This window comes from Anser cygnoides, chromosome 15 (genome assembly GCF_040182565.1).
Source record: "Anser cygnoides isolate HZ-2024a breed goose chromosome 15, Taihu_goose_T2T_genome, whole genome shotgun sequence".
NCBI classification, from domain to species: domain Eukaryota; kingdom Metazoa; phylum Chordata; class Aves; order Anseriformes; family Anatidae; genus Anser; species Anser cygnoides.
In genome coordinates this window covers 12,978,209-13,005,011 of record NC_089887.1, presented here as the reverse complement: position 1 = coordinate 13,005,011, position 26,803 = coordinate 12,978,209, and the positions used below count along the sequence as shown (strand labels likewise).

The 26,803-nt window shown below is 57.3% G+C and overlaps 1 protein-coding gene across 17 annotated transcripts in view; it reads left to right on the top strand.

Moving 5' to 3' along the window:
* LOC106033340 (ankyrin repeat and fibronectin type-III domain-containing protein 1-like) overlaps positions 1 to 26,803 on the top strand; it is a 213,237-nt gene that overhangs the window by 48,657 nt on the left and 137,777 nt on the right. For 14 of the 17 annotated variants that reach the window (XM_048061865.2, XM_048061904.2, XM_066977702.1 and 11 more), the window contains one exon: positions 23,288 to 23,475. In XM_048061865.2, the coding sequence (XP_047917822.2) occupies positions 23,288 to 23,475 (188 nt within the window). Of the gene's footprint in view, positions 1 to 5,777; positions 5,800 to 6,164; positions 7,592 to 13,423; positions 13,561 to 23,287; positions 23,476 to 26,803 lie in introns of those variants that run through there. The other 3 variants (XM_048061908.2, XM_048061884.2, XM_048061930.2) reach the window with 3 other exon arrangements.

Genomic DNA, 26,803 nt, shown 5'->3' with positions numbered 1-26,803 from the left:
CTTACGTGAGCTGCAGCTCATGGGAACAGCTCCTGCCCGAGGTGCGAAGTCCTCGACACGAAAGCGAAGCCCTGCCCGTAAGTTATCTCGGCAGCGTTGAGCATCTGTGTCCTTGTCGTCGGTCTGCCTGGTGGTGGCTTTAAATATTTCTTCCGCTGGGAAGCGCGGGGTGTGATCCAGCTTGTCAGCTTTTTTATTGATGTGGGCTGGAGCGTTTCTTTTCCCCTGGATGTTATTTAGGTTCTGTGCTCTGCTTGGCAGTCCTGGAGGTTTTAATTTTACAACTAGCATTTTGGAAGTTTTAGAGGTTTGTTTTTACTTTATTTTAATTAAATTGCTATGACCTGCGGGGAAATCGTTCAGCTTAATTTAAACGAAAAGCTGTATGCTGAGTAAATCCAACATCTATCTGATGATTGCGCTGCTCCAAGTTTTGACATGAAAAGTTAAAATTTGACTCCGGGCTTGAAAGTTTGCAGTCGTCGACTGCAACAGGCATGGCCGGCTCTGTGTAGTAAGAGGATTACGATAATCCATTGTTTTGGGAAAGAAGCTGAGATTTTAATAGACTGTTTTGACGCAGAAATGGGACAATTACTGGGTGAAAGGAGAGAAGAAAAAGGCTGAAAATAAAAACATCCTTCCCCGCGGGGTGGGGGTGCCTGTTCCCCCGCTGCCTGCCTGGCCCTGGATGGCCCCGGGGCTGCGGTCCTTGCGTGGGCAGGGGTGGCTGTGAGCTCCGGTGGGACGGTGAGCGCTGGCGGGCCCCGCTGCTGGCTCACGGGGGTGTGCTTAGGGTCGGGAAGCGCTGGGAGGGAGAGGTGCTCGGTGCCGTGCTGCCGTGCCTCCAGCGCTGCTGGAAGGGCTTCGTACAGGTGCTGGCGGAGGAAAGCACGAGCTCCCTGACAAGTGATTTCCCAGAGGGGTTGCTGCATTTAGCCGCGATTCCCTTCAAGTCGGGCGGGACAGAAGCACTTGAAGGTGTCCGCAGGGAGCCGGGCAGGGGGAGCTCATCCTGCTGGCTCTGCTCCGCGTGGCGGTGCCCTCCCTCGCCGGGCAATTCCTTCTGCCCAGCCCCGGGCTTTGGACTTCAGGCTCAGCCTCGTCCCGAGGAGCTTGGCCATGCCCCAGGGAGGCGGCCGAGGTGCCTCTGGCGGGGCTGGGATGGGAGGCCGCGCGTGGGGCCCATCCTCAGCAGCACGCAGGTGGGCGCAGGCGGCCGTCCGTGCGCGCAGCCTGCCCCATTGATCGCAGCCCTGTGACTCTGCGAGCCTGGAGACTTCTCTCCTGATATCGATTGTTAGTCTAAAGATAGATGATGTTTGCCGTGCCGTAATTACAAGAAATATTCTCCTTGCTATTTTCTGAAATCCTTGATCACGTTAACAGGTTTTCCAATTTTTGCTTAGGGTTTTGCTAGGGCTTTTTTCAGGGAAAAGGAACAGCGGTTTTGGGACGTGCTGAGCTGTGTCTGTTCCCGGGCTGGCTGAGGACATGGGGATGGGACATCCCCTTTATGCCCCGGTCAGAGAGAGCCTGGGGGTTTTGTGTGAAGGAACAGAGCCAGTTTTGGGTGGGTCCCTGCCGGCGGTGGGGGCAGAGCTGTGGTTCCCATGTGTTGCTGTGAGATACCTCTGCCAGCTCCAGCACCCTCAGATTATTCTGCCTTTGCCTCTCCTTTTGCTGTGTCTCCTCCCATCACATCACTGCTGATGTTTTATGCTTTCTGTAGTCCTTCTGAACTCAGCAAACCATCTTGTTTGGGAGAGACTGACAAATTTTCTCTCTTTTTCTCTTAGCAAGCGTGCAAAACCCCTGCTGCTCCTTCAGCTGGCTGTGCCACAGTCTGCTTTTTTCTGTCCTTATCTTTCCCCTGCAAGCCTGAGCCAGGTTTTTGTGCCATCTTCAAGGAGCAGGCACAAGGGATGTCCATGCTTCGGGAGGTAATCGTCCCTGCGTGCGCTTCAATTTAACTGCACAGTGCTGCGCGCGGGGAGAGGCTTTCGAGGCGGGATGAAATAACTCGGTAATTCCTACCGAGGTGTGGGGCCAAACCCCACTGCCCTTTGCTGGTGGCTGTGCCTCTGCCTCCCAGGTGCATCTCTGTAAAGCTGAATTTTGAGCCAGGTTCAGCATCAAATACTCGCTTGCACCACCGTGTGCATCGCCCTGCGGGGCGAGGAGCTGGGTACCGAGGCAGGCAGGGTGCTGCCAACCCCCAGGGGGGCTTTTAGCTATAGGGCGCTGCAGTGCACCTGAACTCCTTAATGGGGCTCACGTCCTCTCCACCGTGCTTCGTGCACACGAAAGTGGCCCAAATTTACCAGAAAAAGTCTTTGAAGTCTCCCCCTATGGAATTCAACGCTGTTCCCGAGAAGGAGGGTATTTTAGCTGTAACTCGGGCAGCACATCTGGATTTGCTGCTGGAGTCGGAGTAATTGTACTAAATGAGTCCTAACGCAGCAATACGCCAGGCAAATTAGTAAATTGACGTGGCTGGTTTATGCTAGGTATCAGCACTGAAATTTGTATGTAATGCAATATAACTGACAATTAAAGAAAAGTGCCTAGTTAGTCTGAAATTATAGCGCCTCTCACATACTTAGCTTTTTATTACGACTGTATCGAAGTGTAGAACTTCCACAGGGCTTTACGGCCCTGCCAGGAAGCGCGTGGCAGTCCCAGGGCTGCCGTGCTGTGTGTTTTAACTTTGCATGGTTTCTGCGTGATGCCCTGCGTCGTGCTGAATCCGTCTGCTGGTCCAGCTATACGTAGGGCGCTTGCAGAAATATTTTGAACTCCTAAAGACCTAAATGACTTGGGGCCTTGGTAAGCTCTTGTAGAACTTTGCAATGTAGCGTTTTAGTAGGGATGAGAGTGTGTGTGTGCATTTAACAGGGGGACATTTAGTACTTGCTAGCAGTCTTTTGAGCGTTTACTTCTTAGATTGCTTCATGTTTGCATTTAACATGCTTCTCTGTGCACATGGTGGTATCTGGCTTCGTTCATCTCGTGAATTAATGTGTTCCATGCGTATTCTCAACTGTTCTGCAGCATCTGATGGCACTCTGGTACACAGGATTAATTGGATGTGAAAAACGGCGGCTCAGTCACTGGGTGCTCTCAAAAGGAGGGCGGAACAGTTTTATTTCCTAAACCCCAAGTGTTTACTTACAAGATTCAGGACTTACCTTACCCTCCAAAAAAAAAAATTGATTATCAAAATTCTCCATTAACAGCTCAATTCACTCCTCTGAGGTTTGATGGGAAGCCTGACCTCAGTGGCCAGTGTTCAGCACGTCAGAAAACTCTTGTGCAAAACTCCTTGAAGCCCCCGTGGCGCTTTCAGCGGATTTCCCAGGTAACTCAGAGAAGCCAGGCCAAGTGTCCTGGTCCTTCCCCAGCCGGCACTGGCAGAAGGCTTCTTGAGAAATCCTCCGATCCAGCCTGGTGCACTTGTGAGCGTCGCCTGGTCCATGTTAACGCTGTCCTCAGGGGAGGGACGAGCTGCTAAAAGGGGTGCAGACGGAGAAGGAGCGATGGGGTGTGCATCAGCTGTCTTCTGGCTGCTGCGTGGCTCTTCAGGATGCAGCTCGGCGGAGGGGCTCGGAGAGCGGCTGTCTGGACCTTGTGCCGAGTGGTCTCGGCGTGGCGGAGTGAAACCAAAGCCCTGGAGAGATGGGGCTGGAGTCCTCCGGCGCTGCAGGCGCAGATGAAGCTGTCAGCTCTGTTTGAATAACGCCCTTTCCCTCCTTCCCTGCTTGTGTCTAGCCACTGCCGAGAAGAGCTCTCGGAGTAAAAGTTGCCCAGGGAAACAGCGAAGCAGCCAGGGACAGTTTGTTCGCCCGGGGCCTGGGAGCGCGGTGATGGGGCTGCGAGGATGCTCGCCGGGATGGCGCAGAAGCCACCTCCCTGCCGGCTGGCGGAAAGGGGGCCCAGCAGAGATGCTTTCCACACCCCTACAGCTGGGCACGCCGAGTGTGGTGGTGTTTCAGGCTCCTGTGAGGTAGCTGTTAGGATTTCTGCCTGAAAAACGCTCTGTTGCGGTTGTCTGCAAGCTGGGACTTGTGCCGGTTCCCATGCCTTCGCCTTGTTTGAACTGAGGGCTTTGAACTGGGAAATCCTGGTCTCTGTTGCCCTGATGAGCACGTGCCCAGGAGTGTGGGAGATGGACCTGGACACGTGGCTTGTGGTTTTTTTTTCCCCTCCAGAATGCCTGCAGACAAAGGTGTGAGATGCTTGTAAAACTGTTTCGGGGACCGCTGTGCACAGGTGTTAGGGTGCATGTGGCAGAGGCTGGCATAACCACAGCCCAAAGTCCCAGTGCTGTATGGGTTTTGATTTCTGCTTTACCCAGTGTCTCCTCTGCAGCTCTTTAAAAACAAAACAAAAACAAACCCATCGACTTATGTCCCCTGCAAACTTAACTACGATTTCATTTAAAGTTTTTCATTCCCCTGTTAAATGGAAGTGGGAAGCTGACTTTCGCATCACTGAGTACAAGGCAGCAAACCCCAGCGCGGCAGATTGCTAATGTGAAATGAGAGATGTTTCAGCAGTAGCTCAGCAGGTTGTCTCTGCTTAATAAAAGGAGCACAACTCCTCTGGGAGACAGGCGGGTGCAACAGCCCTGTCCCAAAGGGCTGGCCATGTTGTTCCCTGAGCAGGCTCTGAGGGCTGTTCCTCTGCCTTGGAGGCTAGGGAGCTGCCTTCCCTCGGCCCGAGGGACCTCTGAGACTCAAAGGACGGAGGAGAGATGCGGGAGCTGCTGCCCCCGTGCTGGGTGTGGGGTGGGCAGTGGGATGTGCCGGCGGGGCCTGTGCTGCGGTCACCCCGCTATCAGTTTCGGAGGTGTCTGTGGAGTTGCCCTGCTCTAAACTTTCAGACCTTGGCACCTTGCCCCGAACACGGGGTTTTAGAAAGACACGGGTTCCTCTTGTTTGCTCCTCTAGTGCCAGCGCTGCCAGGCTCCTGAGGTGAAGCCTGGGAGGGGGCCCACAGGGCTGGGGGCTGTGCGCGGGCACCAGGGGGTCCCCTGGCCAGCCGGGGGCCGGGGCTGGCTGCCTTGCTCCTTGGAGTCTGGGCTTCTTCTACAGTCCTCCAAATTGCCCTTTTGTCCCCGAAACAATACTGTTTTTGCCCTTTGCAAAGCAAATGCAAAGCAAACGCAGTGCCATTTGCACAGCAGTGCCTGGAGCAGCCCGTGGAGGAGGGTCTCGCTGCTCCTCTGCCCTCCCATCGGGTGCTGTGGAGGAAGGGAAGAGGCATTTAAATGAACCTTGCTCAGCTTTGTTCGCCCCCCCCCCCCCCCTGCCCCGCTTCTCCCGGTCCCACCGCCCTCTCCGGTGGCCTCAGCACGGCTCAGACGATGTGACCGATGTGACCGATGTGACCGATGTGACCCGTCCCTGCCAGGTACCCGCCGCCCTCTTCCAAGGGCACTCGTGCGCCCCGAAACCCAGCCGCCGCCGGTACCGCGTGCCTTGAGCGCGGGAGTGGAGTTGTCCCCTCCTGCCCCCCGTTTTCCCGGTCCCCCCCAGCTGCTTTTCCGCTGCCTCCCGCCAGCCCCCCCCCGCCCCGCTGACCTCCTTTGACGTCTCCCGTTTCGCTGCGGATGGTAACGGGGAGCCGATAAGAGAGCAGGGGCGACGGCGTTACGGGCGAGCCGTGCGCTGAGCGAGCCGATGCTCTGCCTCGCCCCGCTCTCCGCCAACGAATTGATTGTTGGGGAGCACCCTGCGCCCCCTCCGACCCCCCCCAACCTCCCCTGGCAGCGGTGGAGTCCCTCGCGCTGAGAAGGTGGGCGCCGAGGGGTGCTCGGGGGGGGATGGATGGAGGGAGGGAGGGGACCGGGCACAGCCACGGGCGCTGCTGTGCCCACCGCTTCGCGCCCAGCTTTGCGGGGCTGCCGGCGGCTCGCTCTGCTTGGCCGGGCTAAATGTCAGCTCCCGGAGCGGGGAGGCAGGCACGGGGACGGTTCAAACAAATTAAATCCCCCCCCCCCCCCCAAAGAACTGCAGGCTGCCGCTGACAGGCGCGGGGAGACCCGCGAGCGGGGGCGGCCGCAGGTGACGGCGGGCGGTGGGGCTCGGCGGGGCGTACCCCGCTGCTCCCGCTTTTAATTCAGAGCGGGAAGCGAAGGAGCCGGGGAGGGAGAGGAAGACGAGAAGGGAGGAAGGACGCGGGGTTCGGAAAGCCGCGCAGCAGGCTGTCGGCAGCGGCTGGTCGTCCCTCGTTGCGAGCAGGCTGGTCGCAGCGGATGGCTCCGAGCGGGGAAATAGCAATGAATGATTTTTTTGTTTATTTTTTTTGAACATGGCCTCCGCAAGGCTGGGATCAGGAGGATGTGAAGGTAGCTTGCTGATCTGCCGCTGAGTTAGTACTGGCTTTCTTTGCTGTTTCCTCGAGGGTCTCTGGCGTGGCTGGGGGTTACCAGCAGATACCCCTTCCTCTGGGCACACTTCGCTGACCTGATCTGGTTTGGTTGGTGAGGCTGGAGCGAGCTTTTGAAGCCCTTTTTCCTTTTCCTCCACCCAGGCGGCAACAGGCACTGAGGATGCAGAGATGAGCACTCCTGATGAGGGGAGGTTTGGGAGCAGGATTTCCCTCCGGGTCTGCAGCATCCCTCTATCTGCTGCCTGCTGTAGAAATGCTTTGTGCTGGAGCAGAGCCCATAGGTGACCTCTAGATGGATCAGACCTGCTCGTTTTAAATGTCTGTCCCTCTCCTCGTGCTTAGGTGTTCGGTGACAAGCTGGAAAATCATGTTAGGTAGGTGCTACAGGAGGCAGAGGGATGCCTTTTGCATTGGAAAACAGGGAGGGAGGAGAGCTGTTAAACTCTGAATAGCAGCAAGAAGAGCAAGCAGGGATGCTCTCCGCCTCCTGTGCTGGTCTCTGTGTGCCATAAGAACAGACTCCCTGGAAATTCATCTTAACAGCTGGTTTCTCAGGGTCTCTCATCGCCTGCTGCTGATCCGGACAGCATCCGTCCCCTCACCCAGCTGAGGACTGGCTCCCTCATCTTGCGCGCGCATGCTGAGCATCTGCTTGCCACGGGGGCTCGCAGACGTGTGCCACCACTACCAAGGGATCCTTTCCAGAGGGCATTATTATTTTTTCTTTTTCCCCTCCTTCTTAACTCAGCTCTGCAGCAGCTGCAACATTACAGTAAATAAGCGTGCCGACCCGAGCTGCTGTTGTGCAGCCTGGTGCCCGTGAACGGCTCCGGCAGGCAGGGCATCCTCACCTCGAAACTCAAGGGCTCGCCGTGAAGCACACCGTGGATGGTCCAACAAGTGGCTCCTGGCCGGACTCCTCCTGCCTCGTGCTCTCTCCCGGACCCGCAGCTCTCCTTTGCTGCTCCTGCGACTGATGGAGCGCGCGGGGTAGCGAGAGCGTAGCATGCGTGAGCGCGTGGCGGGACCGGTGCCCACGGCTGCAGGCGGGCGCACGCTCGGAGGTGGCGGGGGCCATGGCTTCGTTCGGGAAGCTGACGGAGTACTTCAGCCTGAGGAAGTCGAGGACGGAGCTGCGCTCCGAGCGGCGGGGCCGGCGCAGCGGGAGCTGCTGCTGTAGTGTCACCGAGTGCAGGTACGGGGTGGCAGTGGCCCACCTGTCCTGGTGCGGCTGCATGCACCTGGGGCTGGGGGTGGGAGGTACAGTCCTTGGTACTTTGCGTTCTCTTGCCATCTCCCATCACCTGGGGCTGGGGACGAGCCAGGAGCTTTGCAAGCGGTGTCTCGGTCCTGCCTGTGGTGCCAGACCCTGCAGGGCTCATTGCCTGGGGATGGCAGTGGCAGGCGCTGCGCCCTGGTGTCCGTGTCCCTGCCCAGGGCACGTCTGAGGTGTCGGCGGTGTGTCTCGGGTGTCTGCTGTGTGACTGCCTGCACGTATCCCTGCTTGCTTCTGTCTCTGGCTTTGCGTTGTGCCGCTGTGCCCGTTCCCTCGTTATGGTGGCAAGGTTACGTGCCGTGATCGCCCTTTCCTTCCTCTGCCTCTCGCCCTGTCGCATGCAAAACCCGCGGCTGCACAGACAGCAACAAGTTGCCTCGCAGCTGGAGTTGGAAGCGTGTGTGCTGGCTGCCCTGCCCATGCCCCTCCAGGTTTGCTCGGGGCTGGGGGTGATGTGGGGGGCTTCTCCGGCTGCATCGGTGGTGCCGATGGCCGCTGCATCTGCTGTCCCCGTGTGCCGGCTCAGGCAGAACCGAACCTGCACCAGGTGGGGCTGACATGGGGAAAAACAGCTCCGAGGTATCCACTCACCTTCTTCCCTGGTTTCTGAGAATCTTGTGCTCTGTAAAGGCTATTAAGGAGTTGGTGATCTGGTGCTCGGGCCCCTCCTGCTGCTCTCCTGGACGCCGCAGAGACGGCGAGGCGTGCCGTGCCGGTGCTTTCTCCCCGCTTCACGCTTACAGGGACAGTCGCCTGTTGGCTCGCTTGGAGCGTGGCACATTTTCTCCTGAAGCACAGAGATGTTCGCGGCTGAGCTGGGCGCTTTGTCCTCCTCTTCCTCAGCACTGTGCTGGGGGAGGGCGGCACGGTGCCGGAGCTGGAAGGTGCAAACCCCAGATTTACCTGCGCCAGTGCAGAGCACGTGTGGGGAAGGTCGGGTCTGCAGGCGCTGCCAAGTGCGTGCGTCCCCAGGAATTGCTGGTGTGCGGCTGAGTGCCTTGTGGGGAGTGAGCGTGTGCCACGTCCCTGCCTCTCCCAGCCGGAGGGACGTGAGGTGACACCCCTGGGGCCCTGTATCCTGTCATCAGCTGTGCACGGGGTGCTATCGTCCTGGACCTGGTGTTTGTGGGGAGCTGGGTGGCTTCCCGTGTAAAGGGAGATGTCACGGTGCGCTGCCAGCTCTAGGCCGTTAACCACAAAGTGGCACTGCTGGCGCATCGCTTGCATACCAAATTTTCTGGGGTGTTGCTGGCTGTGGATGTGCTAGCACTAGCACTTCCCCACCGCACAGGTGTGGCTGCACCCACGGTGCTCGCGGCCGTCAGGGTGCTGCGTGGCAGAGCTCTGCTCCGTAGGGTGGAGGACGGCGTTCCCACCAGCAGAAGTTTCCCCACGTGCCCCAGTGGCCCCAGCACGGCTGAGCTCCAGCTGCAGGGAGCTGTGCTCTCCCTGCTCCTTCATGCAGTGTGTGGCAGCACCCCTGGGTGGCACGGTGACGTTCCCGATGCTCCCAGCTCCTCCGGCGACGCAGTGTTTGCGTGCTCCCGCCGATTCTGCGTCTGTTCCTTGATTGCATGTGGTTGGTGATGGAAGTAAAAATAAGTGTTGATTGAAGCATGGAATGCTCTTGAAATCGGTGTCACTTTTCACCAAAGCTACTTCTTTTCTTCGTGCAAAGGAGATCCTAAACAAGAAGACCCTGCATTCCAGGCTCTGAAGCTCAAGGTCTACTAGACCCCCCCAGAGCTCTGCCCTGGCTCTGTGTGATTCAGGGCCACCAGGCTCCAGCCACTCTTGCCAAAGCTGTGGTGCCCACTGGGACCACAGCAAACAACCTCTGGCAGGTCCTCGGCACAGAGGATGCCCTAACTGGAGTTATTAAATTCTAAATGTAGTGGTCCCACTCATTCTCATAGGACCTAAAAGATATTAGCAGGTGTGTAGTTGTGGTATTAAGTAATATGCCTGCATTTTTAAACGACGCCTACAGATAAAGCAGGGCGTACGCGGTGGGTTGAATAAGTCTGCTGGATTTGGGAATCTGTGTTTTTAGTCAGCAGGGCTTGAACTTGTGTGCAGAACAGAACGCTGACACAGCAGCGGTGTTGTCTTTCCCCATGCTCAGGTGATACTGGCCAAACGTGTGGCCAAAATGCTTGCAGGTGCTGTTCAGCCTCCTTGTGCCCTCCTGCTCTGCCGTGCCCCGAGGCACAGAACTGTGTCACAATTTGCACATTCTGTTACACCAGTGGGAAGCTTTTGCAGCCCCAGACTTGCCAGCGGTGCTCGGCAGGAGGATGGATGGTCTGCTGCGGTTCTGTGGCTCCGGTGCCCTCTTTGCTGAACCTAATGGATGATAAGATCTGTAGGAGTGGAGAACCAGGCGGTGTGACCAGCTGGGGATCAGTGTCCTCAGCAGGCAACTTCTCCTGGTGCTTGTGATGAGCATAAACGCATCAGCCAGATCCGATTTATTGTGATTTATTCACAATCACTTTGCAATCTAGTAGGAGTTTAGATAAATGAGCCAAATGCTCGACTTGACCAGCTTTGGAGCTGCGCTGGTTTCTGCAGGACGAGGGCCTGGATTGTCTCAGGGTGGATTTCCCTGCCCCCTGAGGCTGCAGCACTGGGTGCAGGTCCCCATGGGCCTGGGCAGAGAGACAGGAGGGGACGGGGCTGGGGCTGCTCGCTGGGCCGCGGGGTTTGGTTCTTTGCTTCATCTCCCAGCGCCGCCACTGTGCGCTCGTGCCTGCTGCTCTGCGTGTCTGGCATGGTGGAGTAATGAAAGGAGAAGACAGGCTATATGGAATAGCTCATCTTCATGCAGTTATCTTTAAACTGAAAGGGCTGGACAACTGATTTCAAGTCCCTGCGGCTTTTGAAAGGGGACCAGGAAATGGAGGAAGGCTGTCGCCTCGTAACCGAGCTGAGAGGATGGCCTCGCTGCGCGTGCATGGCGTGGGCTCCAGGACGAGATGGAGGCTTCGGAAGCAGGCGGGCACCTCTCCAGGCTGCCGCTTGCAGCCAAGGCTGTTCAGCAGCGGGGCCGCCTGGCAGACTCCTGGCCCGAGGTCCTGGGCGCCTGCAGCCCTCCTGGGAGGGCGAGGATCCAGCGCCGTTTGGTGGAGCTTCTGGGGTTTGGGTGGCCTCTCGAGGACACCTCTGAAGTTGGTCTGGACCTGAATGCGGCGCTACCAGGCGGGGGGGTGGGCTGGGCAATGTTTTCCTGGCAGGATTGTGCTCGGTTGTTTTCGGGTATTTAAAAATATCTCTTCAGCTCTGGCAGCATGTCTGTGTTCAGGCATGTGGTCGTGATGGGGAAGAGGAGGAACTGGCAAGTTTTGGGCTGGAAAACTGCACAGAAGGAACAAAATCCCGTGTCAGCTGCTCAGGGCGTAAGGTGGATGGATAAAAATGGAAGCAGGTCTTCTACCTCTGGCTTGCGGCAGTGCCCTGCTGGCAGAGCCCCCATCGCTGGGTACTGCCCTGGCACTGTGGTGCAGAGCCACGGCACGTGGGGTATGGCTCTGGGGGCTGGAGGCTTTAAACTTTGGGTAAAACTTCCCCAAAGGGCATGGCTGTGGGGCACGGAAGGTCTCGTACGACAGCTGGTAGTTTGATGGCTGTTGACACATTCTGAAAAAATGTTTCTGCTTCCAAATAATCACTCTATATGGAAAGAGAGCTGCATTTTAAAAGAGAAAGCAAGTCAGGAACTTGGAAGTTTCTAAGCTGTGTTTTAGGCTGAGCAAGAAGTTTCCACCTGACATTATTCAAAAAAAGTGTTTGTGGCAGTTGTGTGCGAGACCTCGTTTCTCTCCCAGCTCTGACACCCACCTCGCCTGCTGAGAGGCCAGCAGAAAAATGTGTGTGGGTGCATGTATTTGCATTTTTGCTGCAACAGATCATTGTAACCTACATAAAAGAATAAAAAAAAAATAAAAAATTAATGCACGTGTCCACTGCTGATGCATGGAACTGCTTTGTGCTGGTGCTGAACCAGGCCAAGCTGGAAATAGTCCTAAATCCCGTGTCGGTGACTCAGAGCCACAGCCTGCTTGGCAGAAGTTAATCCTGTTAAAGTTACCAGCAGCAGACACTCAGCATCTTTACGACTTAGCCCCTGTCGCCGTGTGTCCGTGTAAGAGCAGGCAGCAGCGCTGTAGGAGGCCAAGCTGAAGGTGTTGGCCCCGTTGCCTCGCCCAGGCAGCGGGGCACTGCTGGGGACCTTGGTGGCAGTTTGTGGGGTGCATGTGGGGCTGTGCAGCCCATGGCCATCCTCAAGCACCGCTTGCAGCGCTCGAGGGGTCTGAAAGCAGGACAGCCGCTGCTCCCTCCCGGCCGCCTGTTGTTCCTGGGCCTTTCCCACACATCCCCTGGCCCCGCAGCGCTGTTGGGGTGAGCGGAGCCTTCTAGCCCCTTCTAGCCCCCGGGTTTTGCAGCTGCTGCCCCTTCTACCGTGCTGTATGGTGGCGGTGGTTTGAGGCTCCCTCCCCACTACTCTGCCTCTCCTCTTCCCCGGGCAATGCGAACACTGCACCCCTTAGGTCTTGGGAAGGTGGCAAGGCATCAGACGTAAAGGGTTTTGTTTTGTGAGCAGAGTGGCAGTGCCACGGGAGGAAATGACATTTAGCTTCTGTTGTATGGCTGAGCTGCCTGGGCTCTGCATGTTGAACCTAGAGGTTTTTTTTTTTAGCTTTACTCTCAGAGCCTTTTTCCCTGTTGTTTGTATTGCTGTGGCTGTGCCATAGCAGGAAGGAGCTTGGGGAGCAGTGTGGAGGAGAAATCTCCCTTCCCAGTGAGCCTGCCCTCACGTGGGGCCCCTCTGGTGTGCCCTGGCTCCCTGCTGCCTGCTTACCCGGCTGCAGCTCCTGCCCCGGGGGGGCTGTGGCCGCCCCCCTTCGTGTCCTGTCGTGATGGCTCCCACCAAACCGCATGCACGTGGGTGCCTGAGCTGGCTGGGCAATTCAGGCTTGCTGGTTCAGACAGGCTGGAAAGGCACCTCTGTGCTCTTAGCATCCTCTTTTTGGGTCTGGGGGCCGTGTCCCATCTAAACCCCAGTGACGGGGTGTGCGCCTGGCTTTCCTCCTCCACGCCTAGCTCCTGAGCTCCTTTTAAAGCCCAGTGCTAGGACAGGAGATGAGGTTGAGAGCCGACGATCTTCTGCACACGCTGAAGCTAATCTTTGCCTGGATTAGGCAGAAAACGGATAGTCATCCTTTATTTTGGAATGATAGCTGGGTGGCCCAGCGGGAGGAAGAGGAAGTCATATCGGTATTAAGGAGAATTACATATGTAGCATGACTGCAGAAAACTCCGGCAGCAAGCCTCGGCCTGTGAGTCATGGTTGCTAGAAAGACTGTTTGATGCCTCATTCCCCCACTGTTTTGGCACTGAGTCACAGCTGGGTGGGTGTGCAGGTAGGAAACAGAGGCACCGGCAGCACACACCGGGGGCTGCGCGCGGCGCGGGGAAGGAAGCGGTTTCCCGCGGCGGATGCGAATGTGAACAGCTTCTAATAAAAGTGGCGGCTGGCGAGGGGAAGGTTCCTGCCTGCAGGCAGGGGGCAGGGTTATGTCCCTGGTTTACCTCCCTCGGCTGGCTGTGTTTGGGTTTCTGTGGCAAGATTTTGGTAGCGGGAGCCTAGAAATTGCCTCAGGCTAGAGAAGACGCTAACTTGGCTCTATACGAGAGAAGCTGCCCGTGTTAGAGAAGTCCCAGAAGGGACCCGCTGCTGGCCAGAGCTGAGCTATGAGCAGCACCGGCTGTGCCTCTGGGAGAACAGGTTTGAGGAAGGGTTAACAAAGAAAAAACAGTGCTGTGCAAGAGCAGCTGGGAGAGAGGAGCGGGAAAATACAGAAAGAAGCAATCCCAGAGACACCAAGGTGAGTGAAGGAGGGGCAGAAGTCCCCCTGCAGCCCATGGGTCCCACACGGAGCAGATCTCCACGCTGCAGCCCGTGGAGGAGCCCCCGGTGGAGCAGGTGGAGGTGGCCTGGAGGAGGCTGCGGCCCATGGAGAGCCCCCGCAGGAGCAGGCCCCGGGCCGGAGCTGCAGCCCGTGGAGAGGAGCCCACGCAGGAGCAGGGGGTCTGGGGGGAGCTGCCGCCCGTGGGGGACCCGTGCTGGAGCAGTTTGCTCCTGGGGGATGGATGGACCCCGTGGTACAGGGCAGAGTGACCATGATGAAGCATCAGGGGCTGACCACAGCCCCCATTGCCCTGCACCGCTTGGGGGGAGGAAGAAGAAGGGAGTGGCCGGGGGGGAAGGTGTTTTCAGTTTGCCTTTAGTTTCTCACTGCTCTAGCCTGTTAGTGCTAGGCAATAAATTACATTAATCTCTCTCCGTTGACTCTGTTTTGCCCTTGACGCTAATTGGTGAGCGATCTCCCCGTCCTTATCTCAACCCCCGAGCCCTTTCCCATCGTATTTTCTCCCCCTCTTCCCCTGGGAGCGTGGCGTGGCGGAGTTCAGCAGGGTCCAGCTCCCCCTGCTCGCAGCCCCCCGGCTGCCTCAGCCCTTTGGGGTGTGCTGTTTGGTTACGTACAAGTGGTTGTGCAGGGGAGAAAAGGAGAAACAGCCTCAGTTCGGGTGCGTGGGGGGGCGGCCATCTGCAGGCCCCTCACCGGGAGCGGGTCCTGAGGGCCCGCAGCAGGGGCAGAGCTGTGCGGGGCTGCTGAGCCCTCGGAGGGGCAAGGGGGGGGTGACAACCCCATGTCTGGACTCTGGAAGAAACATTTCAAAGGGGAAAAGGAAAAAAAGGAGATTTTGGAGCGTTTGAAATAGGAAGGGCAGAGTACTTTGGGCCTGAACGGAGCTGGTGTTGGTGTGTTCTGAGAGCTTGGGTGACCGCCTTTATTACCCAGGCCAAACTCCCACCTGTTTTAACGTTTATTTTTGCCTGCAAAACCATGTTTATGAAAAACTGGGAAGCTTCAGTGCGCTTCTCTGTTACGGAAAAAATAGCTAAAATTTAGATTTTGCAAGGACTCTGTCCTGGTGTGCGGTGTGGGATTCCTCTGAGCTGCACCCCCAGCTGGCACCCCCGTGGTTACAGGGGGTGGCTCGCAGAGCAACAGAAATGTATTAAAATAAATGTTATTTATTCCTACCACCCTGCTGGCCCTCCAGCAGTCACGCTTGTGGGACCAGAAGCTGTTTCCATGTCTCTGCTGAGGAAGCTCCCTGCCTGTGGCAGGGGGTTGGAACTGGATGATCTTTGAGGACCTTTCCAAGCTGAGCTGCTCCGTCTCTGGCTCTGGTGCTGGCTGGGCTGGGCTGCTCGGGGTTTCGTCCTCCGGTGAGCCCTGGTGGGCACAAAACCACGCGCGTGGCTCCAGCCTGCTCCTGCACCAACCACCCAGCGCCCATCAGATGATGGTGAGGAATAAACAGGCGGGGAATATGCATTCTGTGACCGACACAGAAATGCAGTTCTTGTTACAGGTGCTATTAACCCTTTGGGGTGTGCTATTTGGTTACGTACAAGTGGTTGTACAGGGGAGAGAAGGAGAAGCAGCCTCAGGGCTGGGCTGTAGGGCTGGAAGAGGCACCGAAGCAGTGGGTTTTGTAGCCGTGTGGGTTCACTTTCCTGTGCATGTGCCTTGTAAGGCTCTGAAGCAAGCAGCTGTGCTGGCTTTTAATGGCAGAGCAACCTTTTCGGAGAGAGGTGGAGAGAGCAGGAGCTTATCCAAAATGATGATTTTTTGGGAGCGTTTTTGTTCCCACGGGGCAGCAGACATGTTTCCTCTCTCAGGACCTGTCTCTGCCTTTATCTGCGGTTGCTGGGCTGGAATGGCCCCATCCTGGCAGCCGAGCTGGCAGGCAGGGCTGTGCTCAGGAGCAGGGGCTTTGCTGCTGGTGCTGCCAGGGCTGGGCCCGCGGGGCGGCTCCGTGCGCTGCGTGCTGGTGGCAGCGGGCACGGCACTCCGCTCGCTGAGGCTGGGCGTGCTGCGCCTGGCGGCTGACCAAAGCACCCTAGTGCGATGACAGGGGTGGGTTTCCTGCCTGTTGTTTCAGGGCTGTTTGCTCCTCGTGCTTTCTTTGTGTCTGTCTGGTGGCAGACGGACGGACAAACCCACCCAGCCCCATGGTGGCGGAGGCGAGTGCTGCCACCAGGAGCCCTGCCCTCGCCAAAGGCTTTGCATCCTCTCCTTTGTGCATCTGTTATTCCTTCATTAAAAAAAAATAAAAAATAAATAAACGCAAAACATTTCTTAGGGGTGTTCCTGCAACATGTCATAAATCTGCCCTGTTGGCTGGGCTTGTGCTCTCCCAACCGTGGTAGTATCGCTTCTGATGCTGCTGATGTTCTGGTGCTTCAGAACAAAACCCAGGACGGCCAAAGGCTCTGGAGGGAGGCAGCTGCCCTGTGGTGCCCAGGAAGGTTTAAAACAACAACATGCTGTGCAAACCTGTGCTTAGAAATAAGCTTTTTGACCAAAATATCAAATAATTATTTTTTTTTGCCAGGGGCTAGTAGAGATAGGCCAGCTTTGCCATTGTTAACCTCAAATGCTGGAAGGCTTGGTCGTGCTGCAGAAATGATGGATTTTAAAACAAGCCAAGCTTTCTGCGTCGGAGCATTCAGAGTTCATGCCTGAAGCATTTCGCCCATGTCTGTGAGCAGCAGCAGTCTCCTGTACCAGATGATCTCAGCTTCCTTTGTCTCCTTTGCTGTGTGACTTGGATTTTGGAGCACCAGGGGAAGCCGGCCCCATGCCTTGAGGCTTGAGGATGGGGTCGGGAGCTTGGCCAGGCAGCCGGCGAGCGCCTGGGGGGGCCGGGTAGCAGTGAGGGCACATCCCTGCTCTTCTCCTGCTGCGGGGCTTTGCGCCCGCCTGTGGTCAATGAGAAGAGGCCAGCGGGTGCTGGAGGTGGTGGCCGTGCTGAGGCCGTGCTGAGCCGCCTCCGCGTCCTCCCCAGGAGGTGCTGGCACGTGTACAGGAGGCTGCTGCATATTTATCTGCAAGGTAGCCAGCCAGGATGCTCATCTTCCGTGTTACCTACGCTTCATTAGCCTTTGTCTCTGAAATTTTCCAAGGGCAAGCAGGAGTTGAATAATTGCCATGATAGAAGAGCGGGAGCCAGGGCTATGGCTCAGCATCACGTGTGTGTGGGAACAGGGAGGTTTTTCCTCTGCCCCTGGTTTTGGCAGGTCACATAACCTCTTCTCGTCACTGCTTTCCTCAGCCTTTAAATATAAACTGTTAATAACGGCGTGAGCCTGAAAGGTTTGTTGTTTAAAACAAAGGACTGTGTATAATCGTCTGTACTGCTCTTCTCCGTGAGCCCTTCACATTCCCCTGCTGAGCATTCGAGATGCCTTCAGCATCCGCTCTGCCTCGCGGGTGCCTGGGGGCAGCAGAGCCTGGTGCTGGGCACGGGGACGTGGGCGAGGGTGCAGGTGATGCTCTCCGGCCGCGCAGGGAGGACGCTCGCCTGCTTTGCTGTCCTGCTGGCACGAGAGCGCATTCACCTTCGTCTGCCCTCCTTCCCCACTTACCAAAGAAAGCTCTGCGAGCTCGGGGAATTTTCACACCCCCTAAATGTTTCTGCTGCTTTCCCTGGCCCTGGGGACTTTCTGTTTTCGGACTTCTGTTTTTTCCGAGGACGGTAGTGGCTGCTGGAGTGTGGCAGGGACAGCACGTATCTGCGCTGGGATCTCGTCAGGGCGCGTGGCCGGGGAGCAGAGCTGGGGTACGCGGTGCTTTTAAGGAGAGACACCAGCACGTTGGGAGTGAACGAAGGGCCCTCAGAGTATCTCATTTCCCCATTTAGACTCGGCACATAAGCAAATGTTGAAATGGAAGCCTTGTAAAGCACAGCCACGGTGCTTGGGTTCAGAACTGCTCATCTGAAACGTATATATTTTCCCAGAAAAAGGGAGAGATGCCGTCTGGGCCCTTGCTGGTGTCTTTTCCTGTTCACCAGCTCTGCAAAACCCAACGGGGATGGTGTCAGTGGTGCTGGGGGTGAGTGCCCACACAGTGGAAGCGGGTCTGCCGCACTGAGTACGTGGCTGGAGGGATGCGGTGCTGTCGGCAGTCCCCACAGGTGACGCTGGCTGTCGCATGGCTGAGCGCTCTCGTGGTTGCAGGGTGCTGTGCCGGGGGGGTTTGATCACCCAGCGCATCGGGACCCTCCTGGGCATCCCTTCTGGTGGGACCGGGTGGGTTATGTGGGCTCCGAACCATCAGGGCTCGGTGGGAGGCTGCTGCGGTGGGAAGCACTTTGGGCCTTTTTCTGGGAAATTTGGTAATTGGTGATTTTTGGTGGGCCATCTCTGGTGCGTGGCTGGGCTTGGAGGAGGCAAGAGACACTGAATGCTCTTCCTCCAGCTCTCCCAAAGCATTTCCCTGAGCTCCTCCTGGCATTTTGGGGCACGTAGGGTGTGCGAGCTCTGCTCCTGCACCTCCCAGGACCCTCGAGGTCCTCGGCACCCATCGGAACGGAGACGCCGTTTGGCAGGGGTGGCGGTGGCTGCGGCCCCAGCGCCGCGCTGCTCTGTGCCGTGCCTGGGCGATGGCCCCTGCCGGAGCGATGCTCTGCACTCCGGAGAGATAGCGGGAGAGGAAGCTTTTGCAAACCAGCTGGTAGAAATCATGATATTTACCAGCTCACAGCTGAGCTTGGGAAAGGTATTTTTATAGCTTCGCATGTTTTTTTTTTTTCTTCTTTTTTTTCCCTTCCTGAACTTGTAAGCTGAATACTGTTTTGGTTTTTTGTTTTGCTTTGAAACTGCTTCGCAGCCAGATAAAAGCTGCTCTGTTTTCAGCTATCATCCTCCGCTCCACAGCCCTTGTTACCTTTTAGCAGCATGAAGACAGTTTTGCGGAGGCTTGGCTGGAATTGGGAAGAGAGCGATGCCGCACGGCTCAGCTCCTCCAACTGTGCCCGGCTCAGGCAGCAGAAGGGCTTGCTGCTGCCTCTGGGCCGGGCCCAAACAGCCGAAGGACGTCACCGGGCACGGTGCGTGGTCCCTGCCGTGCCCCCTGCCTCCCCCGGCCCTCCCGAGCTCCTCGTGCTCCAGGGATGCTCTCGGGAGCAGGGGGCACGTGGCAGCGGTGCCTCGGGGGGCGGTGGGGAGTGGCGTGGGGCAGGTGGCAGGGGTCGGCTGTGTCCCGTACGGTGCCGTGGGGTCTCTGCTCCGCCGGGCGCCTCCCTCGGTGGCTCTGCGTGATGTGCCGGGGGACCCGGTGAGGTGCGGGGCTGCAGCTGCCGGCTGGGTAGCTTGGCCTGAGCGTGGGGCAAGAGCGGAAGATCGGCTCGGGGTGGCTGTTCCCGAGGGTGAAGGGTGGATTTCTCAGCGATCCGAGCCGGCTTCGCAATTCGCAGGGTCACTGGAAAAGCAGCAGTGACTCACGGGTCTGCTAAGAGCGGCTGAGGTTTTCAGAGCATACTCGGGTGTGATTCTCCAGGCACGCCGGTGCCCCGTGAAGGCTGCGCTGCTCCTGGTTCCTGCGGCTTTGGTTTCCGAGGCTGCCCGGGTACCCTCACCCAGGCCCCAGCTGGGTCCCTGCAAGCTGGTCCAGGGAAGGGTTTCTCCCAGCAGAGGATCGCGGTGGGGGACTGCTCCTCCCAGCCTGTAGCATCTCTGGCTTTCCTGGATCCAGCTGGAACCTGTGCCGGTTTTTGAGGCCGGGTTGCTAAGTGACACCTCGGTGCAGGAGCTGCCTGAGCAGCGCTGGTGCAGCAGGAGCAGGCGCCGCTGCACGGGTGTGAGCTGGGGGCCCCGTGCCATAGCTGGGCCCTCCTGGTCCCCCCGTCCCTTGTCTGGGCTCACCCCTGGGCTTCATCTCACCGTTCTCCCCCAAACCTTCAGCTTTGTAAGCTTCTATTTCACGACAGATTTAGGGAATGGATTGACTGAGAGCATGCAGGGGAGTCGCTGAGAAGCAGCTGTGAAATTCTGGGCGGTCCTGCAGAAAGGGGGAAAACCTTTGGCTTCTCCACTGCTTTTCTTTTTTTTTTTTTTTTTTTGAATTCTTGTTTGGCTTTTGGGATAGGACCTATCCCGTACAAGCGCTGTGTCCCCTCGGAGCTTTGACACATCCGTGCACGTCGGGGCTGTGCCCGTGGTGCAGCACAGGAGCAGGCGGGCGAGGTGCGGGGCTCCCTGCTGCCTGCTCCCCTGCGGCTGCAGGCGCTGCTGGGCACTGCCTGCACCTCCAGCCCGGCTCTGTGCCCTGCTCTCGTCCTCCTGTTCCCAGTTTTCGGCAGCTGTCTGACTCTGCACCCTGGGAGGAGGAGAATTAGCACAGCACGGCTCTTGGGTTTCGCCCGTGAGCTGCTGGGGTTCAGAGCTGCGGCCAGGGGAGGCTTTGGAGCATCGCCGTCCTCGAACGTTTCCAGGAGCTGGGCTGGAGGTGACCTGCGAGTCGGTGACGTTCACTTGGATTTGGGATTGTGTGAGCAATGGCTTGGGGTTATTTTCCCTCCTGTTTGTTTTCTCTGTTATGTTGCTGGCTTTCTACTGCGGCTGGCATGGGGATTTCTCCATCCTTTCCCTGGGTGAGGCAGAGGCTCTCTCTTCTCTCTTTTAAAATGAAAATAAACCGGGTCAGGCTGGGAAGTGGCTTTTTCCACACCAAAACAAACGGGGAGGAGAGGCTGGGGGGGGGAAGCAGGTGTTGCTTGCAGGGTTCTGGCTTTCCCTGGGTGACTTGCGTTAGCCTTCTTTCTGCGCCGCCCTCCCCTTTATCTCTGCTCAGCCCTTTCACTCTCCTTCCCTGCAGTGCCAGCCACCGGAGAAGCCACCCAGTAAGGATAGCACCAGTAAGGACATCGCTGGGAGGGAGGCACTGGCTGCAGCCCTGATTTGAGATGTGCTCTGCCTCTCTTTTCTCGTCACGGCGGCTGCTTTTGCTAGCTGGTTTGCTTTCAGGAGAAGCCTGGGGAAAGCAGCACCTGTGGCCCTGGGTGTCGTGGGCTGTGGCTCAGGTGGGGAGGGCGGAGCTGGGGCAGTTTGTGCTTCTGCCACCACCCTGTGCCCTGCGGCTGTCCCGGGGGGTGACAGGGACCTGGCCCTGGCGCCTGTTCTCACATTTCCCCGTCTGGCCGTGGGCTGGGAGCGACGGGGCCATCACCGGGCTCCTGCCTCAGCTTTCACGTGCAGCCAGAAGGATTTTGCCACCCTTGTCAGGACTCGAGTATGTGCTCTCCTTCCCACCAAAACACCAAACGGCTGCTATTTATAGGCTGTAACAGCATTGATTATGGCTTTTCTAATTGAGCTTTACATTCCCATCAGGGATCTTTACTAATGGGATGTGGCATCCTTGATAACACAAAGCTCTGGAGCCTGCCCGGGAAGCATCCGTCGGTGCAACGTGACTTCCCGGTGGCAGGCATCGGGTCCTGGCTGGCAGCTGCTGCCGAGGCCGTTGTGCACGGGGTGGCAGGTCCGCGGAGCTGGGCTGTGCTTGGGAATTCAAGTCAGATTTCAGAGAGAAACAGGTTTCTGGCTGCCGATGGAGCCTTTGCTCTTTCTGATATAAATCATTGTCTTCAGCTGCACAGCTTAAAAATATCTCCTCCAGGGGCATGGATTCTTCCCTTTTTACCCTCGTGCAGTCTGGGCGAGCGGCAATGTAGGCACAAAGTCGTGTTAGCATTTAAAATGCTAATGCCGCTCTGCAGTCGATGGAGCTATACGCAGGTGCATTTATAAAAGCACCGAGATTTACATGCCAGAAAAAAAAATGTTTTGAACTCGGACAGAGCCCAGGGCTCGTTTCTGCAGCGCAGCAGTGTGCTAAGTCGCATCCCTTTTGTCTTGTGCCAGCGCGATGTGTTACCGTGAGAGCTACGTAGGTCTCACTGAAACAGGAACAGCTCGGGGTGCTGGTTCTGTTCTCGCCCCTCCTGGCGTAGCTTGCTTTCACGTGGATGCAGGTGAAGCACAGGGAAGGGTTAGGGCAGAGGGCTGGCACGGTGCCGTCCCCATCCCCTCAGCGCTCAGTGACCGCTCTGTGGGGCCGGGCGGCATCGCCTGTGGATCCAGGGTGAATCCAACCAACGCCACCCCTTTGTAAACCTCCTGATGTGCCCCCCGGGCAGATGCCTGGGTGCGAGGCCCCTGCGGGCAGCGCTGCCCCTGCCTTCCTGCCCTGCGTCCCGCGGTAGGCGGCTGCGGCTCGGTGCCTCGCCCGGCTCTGTCACAGGGTCATGGAAGGGTTGAGGCTGTCGCTGCTTGCCCGTGAATCGCATCCGATGCCGACACCAGGCAGGCACCGCTGCCACGTTTGTAAGGGAGTGAAAAACGATCATCGTAATAAATGGAGTGGTGACAGGCAGCCGCAGAGGGTCGGGAGCATTTGCACGATCGGCTCTCCCTGCGTGACCTTGGGGAGTCGCTCGGAGGAAATGGGATAAATTCGGTGCTGCGGGAAGGTGGGGTGCTGTCCCCACGGTCTGCACTGGCACCTCGGCCCCAGTCCTTGTGGTGCTCAGGGAGCACAGAGGAGGGCTGTGGGAGCAACTGCAGGGAAGGAAAGTTCATTTTGTAAGAAGAGGCTGAAAGCCTCCTTTATCAGCTTGGAAAAATGCAGGAAAAAAGGGGATATGACTGCTGTATGATGGAAATTAATCGTGGGAGCAAGCTCCGGAGAGGGAAAATAATTATTTAAGCCAAAGGTTAATATTGGCGCAAGAACAAATGAGTACCACCAAGCTGAGAACTGAATTTCAGGTGGAAATTCAAAGTTCCTTCTCATTCAGCACGAGATTTGGGAAGAGCCTTTTGCGCGGAGGAGCCTTTCGCCGAGCCCCTTGGGGTGTGCGGGGAGCCCAGCGGGGTGCGTGCGGTGTGACACGGAGGGGACAGGGCTGGGTGGCCATGGGTGAGACCCTGCCACCCCTGGGTGGGCCAGCGCTGTCCCCAGGGACAGCAGCTGGGGACTGTCCCTTGGGGGATGCTGCGGGATGGAGCTCAGCAAACGGGGAGCTGCTCCCTGGCTCCCTCCGCCCCCCAAAACTGGTGTACTCTGGCTTTTTGGAGGAAAACGTTGGCTTGTGGTCACACTGAGCATGCACCTGGGGCTCCCCGTTGCCGGCCTTGGTGGAGCTGTACCCACAGAGACCTTGAGCTTGTGTTTGTACCCGCGTGGCACGAAGCCCGTGTCACCTCCGTGGGGCAGTCCCTGCAGCGTGCTCCACCTCGCTCCTCCGCACCTTCCTCGTGCGTGTCTGGGGCCCCCAGCGCTTCTCTACCACAAAGAGCATCAGCTGGCTTAGGTGATACTCAGTGCCCTGTGGAGGTTTTTTATTCCTTTAAAAGCTTTTTGTGTTGTTTCAGTCTTGAGCCCTGTGGTTTGTTTATTTACTTGCTTCTGACTGTCTGTGAGTTTGGAGGTGGGCTAGGCGGGAGGTGCTAAATGGTCAAAGTGCTGATTGCGGCTCGCAGCTCAAGATGCAAATCCTAACTGGAATGCACCGGCGAAGGGAGAAGGCTTTGCTGAAATAGGAGCAGCTCTGCAAACTGGGAAGAACCGCGTGCTGTCAGTCCAGTGGCAGTACTGTGCGTTACGGACGTGTCCTGCAGGGAAGGTCCTGGCTTGAAGGCAGCCGTACCACTTGCTCCAATGCACGTACCCTCTGTTTTCTCCCCCGCAGGTCTCTGGACAGGAAGCTGCAGAGACCGCTCCTGGGGAAGTCCCGAACGCTGCCCAGCATCCCGCAGTCCCCGGTCCTGAGCAGGCTCCTTGACTCCACAGCATATAGGGAAGAGATGCCGGAGCAGAAGTCCTACAAGAAGCGCTCGGCCTCTGACGGCCAGAAGGGCTGCACGGTCCCATCTGCCGGTGAGTGCCGGGGGGAGCTTTCTGCCCGTTCTGCCTGGGGGCCAGCAAAATTTTATCCAACGTGTCCTTGTTCTCCAGGGGTGCGAACAGCAAGGTAAATCCAGTCCCTGTCTGTGGGGGGGTTTGTCCTGCCTCAAAACCAAATGTTCTTGATGAGATATTTTTTTTTATCCACTTCTGAGCCTTTCTTTGAGCCTGTTATTTAAACCTTCCCACCTTTTATTACACTGACGAAAAAAGCTGCATCGGGCTGTGAGAGCCCCTGGCTTGGAGGTGATGCTCAGAGTGTCAGACCTGGGTCTCCTGGCCACACGCGAGCTGCTGCTCCGGGTTCCTCTGGCCTCCCCAGCGGACCAAGGTGCCTTTCTTCTGCAGCATCGAGTGGCTTCAGGGCGCTCGTTGCTGGTCCCCGTGGGGAGCAGAGGCAGGGTGGCACTGCGTGGCTGTGCCGTGGTCCTGGCCCGGGGTGGGGGTTTGCTGTGGCAGATGCTCCCCAGCCTGGGGGCGTGCGTTGGCCTTCATGTCAACAGAGGATTTTTTTTTACCGTGTTCTGCTCTTGTGCTGATCCTGATGAAATACTAATATGGTTGGACCAGCTGCTCTGAGCAAGTTTATTGGCAAAACTGTTGATGGGCAAAGTGTTTCACGCTTCTGGTGCCAGCAGAATCACGCTGGGGCCATAAGAACGATGGGGAAAGCGATTAGCACTGAAACAGAGATAAGGCTGGCGAGCCAGGGCTGACAATCCAGTGCAAAATAAAACCCTTATAAAACAGCTCCCGTCTACCAGCGCTATTTGATTTTTTTATTTCTTTAAAAAAAATTTTAAATCTAACCCCCTCGCTGTCAGATTGCTGCAAGCTCTACCAAGCAGAGCAGCTGTCCAAGCCATGGATTAATTTTAAAGCTCTGCAGACTGCGTTTCATTTCCTGGTGCTACTAATTCTCCCAAAAGAGCAGGTCTGGGCGTGGGAGGGAGGACCTGTGGAAAGCTCATGTAGCTGCCTCCTGGGGGCAGGAGGGATGGGGACACTTGGGAGTGGGTGGGTAACGGCAGGTAACTCTGTGCTTGGAATCAGAGGGCTCATGCTACTCCGTGAGTCCTCCAAATCTCCTGGGCCACCAAGGCATGGTTTGCAAGGACAGACCTGAATGCATAGTGGAGATCTGCGTCCTGGCAGAGGGCAAAAAGACGTGCCTACCAAGACTCGCGTGTGCAAGAGCACCCACTGCGAAGGGCGCAGCACCTGCAGCAGGTCTCTGGCTGGTGTGCTGATGCTTCCAGAGAGCTGTGCTGGGGGGGGGAGGTTGGCGTGAGGCTCGGGGGGTGACATCCCAGCATGAGCCAGCCTGCAAACCCTGCCACCTTCTGCTGCCAACATCTCCTTTGGCTTGTACGTGTCAAACAGCCACCCTAGAGCAGACTGGGCGCAGCCTGCCCTGCGCAGCAGTGTAGGGGAGGGAGCTGGTTGCACGTACACCTGGTTAGGATGTTGCTTTATTTGTGGCTGGAAGGTGTCTAGGATGGTAGGAAGAGGAGTATGGAAATAGTTTGGAAGCTCGCTCCATAGCCAGAGCTGTAGATGAATGAATGAGTTGTTGTTTTCTATCCAGAACCTCCTAGGCTTTTTTTCTGGCTCCTTGACACTCAGGAGCTGCTAATTAGCTACTCATTAAGCCCATCAGCATGCTGTCATGAAGAAAAGATGCTTTTCTCAGCATTGCCTAGTTATTGTATCAGTCTCTCACAGCCTGGATCACAGTTAGCAGTATTTACCTGTAATAGGCAGGGCTCAGACAAATTTAGTCTTGGATCAACAAACGGTGACTTAGGTAAATGCCAGAGCCCTGGCCTGACTTGCAGGGGTGCAGCATCTCCCTGGCTGCAGGGACTGTGCCAGTAGTGGAACATGACATCTGGACAGGAGGACAAGAGCAAAGCCCTGCATGGACCAGAGGTTTACGGAGCCCTCTGTCTGCTGGCGAGGAAGGGAGAGTTCCCCCAGCACCTGCCTTGCCCCAAACCGTTGGCCATTTGGTAGCATTGCGTTGGCATCGCGCTGTGAGCCTCGTGTGCTGGCAGCACAGGGCAACGCGCTGCCTTTCGCTTGCCGCTCCTCATTCCGTGCCCATGGGAAGTCGTAGGGATGGGATTGAGAATTTTTTGCTGTTGCCCTCTCTTCTCTTCCTTCTGCAGCAGGACCCTGAGCTCAGAGCAGAACCCTGCAGTCAACTTCTGTAATACTCACCTGAGTGTTCTGGGTAGCCCACAAAGGCTGGAGGAGTGCCAGCCTTGCATCTCTGTTGAAGTCCGGCACGGGCACGTGGCCACCTCCTGAAACACCTTTGCTTGCCGTGGTGCGCTTGCAGCAGGATGGCGGTGCTGGCTCCCTGCTCCTCTCCCTGCTGCTGTGCTGCTTGGTGAAGGGAGGGCTCTGACGCTGTAGCCTGGGACCTGGGCAACGCGCCAGCAGCACGTGGCGGAGGAGCACAAGGCCCTTCTTCCTCCAGGCCGCGAGTGCTGAAGAAAGCCTTGTGCCGCTCGCGGGGCTGAGTGCTCGGTCTGGCCGCGCTGAGCGCGTGGCATGGCTGGAGGGTCTGTGTTCTCGCTGCCCCTCCATCTTTCGTGTCCTTCTGTCTCCCTAATGAATGCTTCAATTCCAGAAAGAAGAAAGGGTTTGCAGCAGTCACAGCTGCCAAGCCCAGGAAGATGCTTTTAGTCTTTTGGAGGTACCCATTTTGCCAGGCGTAGCGCTGGGTGGTGGGAGGGTGGAAGATCACGAGGGTAGTTGGCCTCCAGCCTGCGGGCTTGCTCTTTCCCCTCCAGGGACTTCTGCTCATGGTCTTTCCCTCTGACCTCTCCAGGCTCTGGGCTCTGGGCTTCATCACTGACTTACTTGCTTGGTAGCAATCAGGAACAAGCTCCTTCAACATGTACAAAACCGTTTTGGGATAGATAAGGTCCCGACCTCCACTGTGACACTTCCCTGTGCCCAGGGAGGAGGCACTGCACCCCTTACACCCGAGCAGGGGAGAAGTGGATCAGGAGATGAGGCGGATCGGGCTGGGTTTGGGTGAGCAGCTCTGCCCGTGCAGAGCTCAGCATGCAGCCTTGGCCGTCCTTGCTCCGGGGCAGCAAGTGGTGGCTGTGCCCAGCTCGCTGTGGGGCCGGGAGATGAGCTGGGGCGGCGGGGCCGGCTCCTTTGTGCGTGGTTTCGCTGCTGTCAGCGGCGTGTCTGCCCCGGCCCTCCTGCCTCGTCCCCGGGCGGTGCTGCCGTGCGGTGGCAGCCGGGATCTGGGCGCCGATTGACGTGTTTGTGCGTTGAA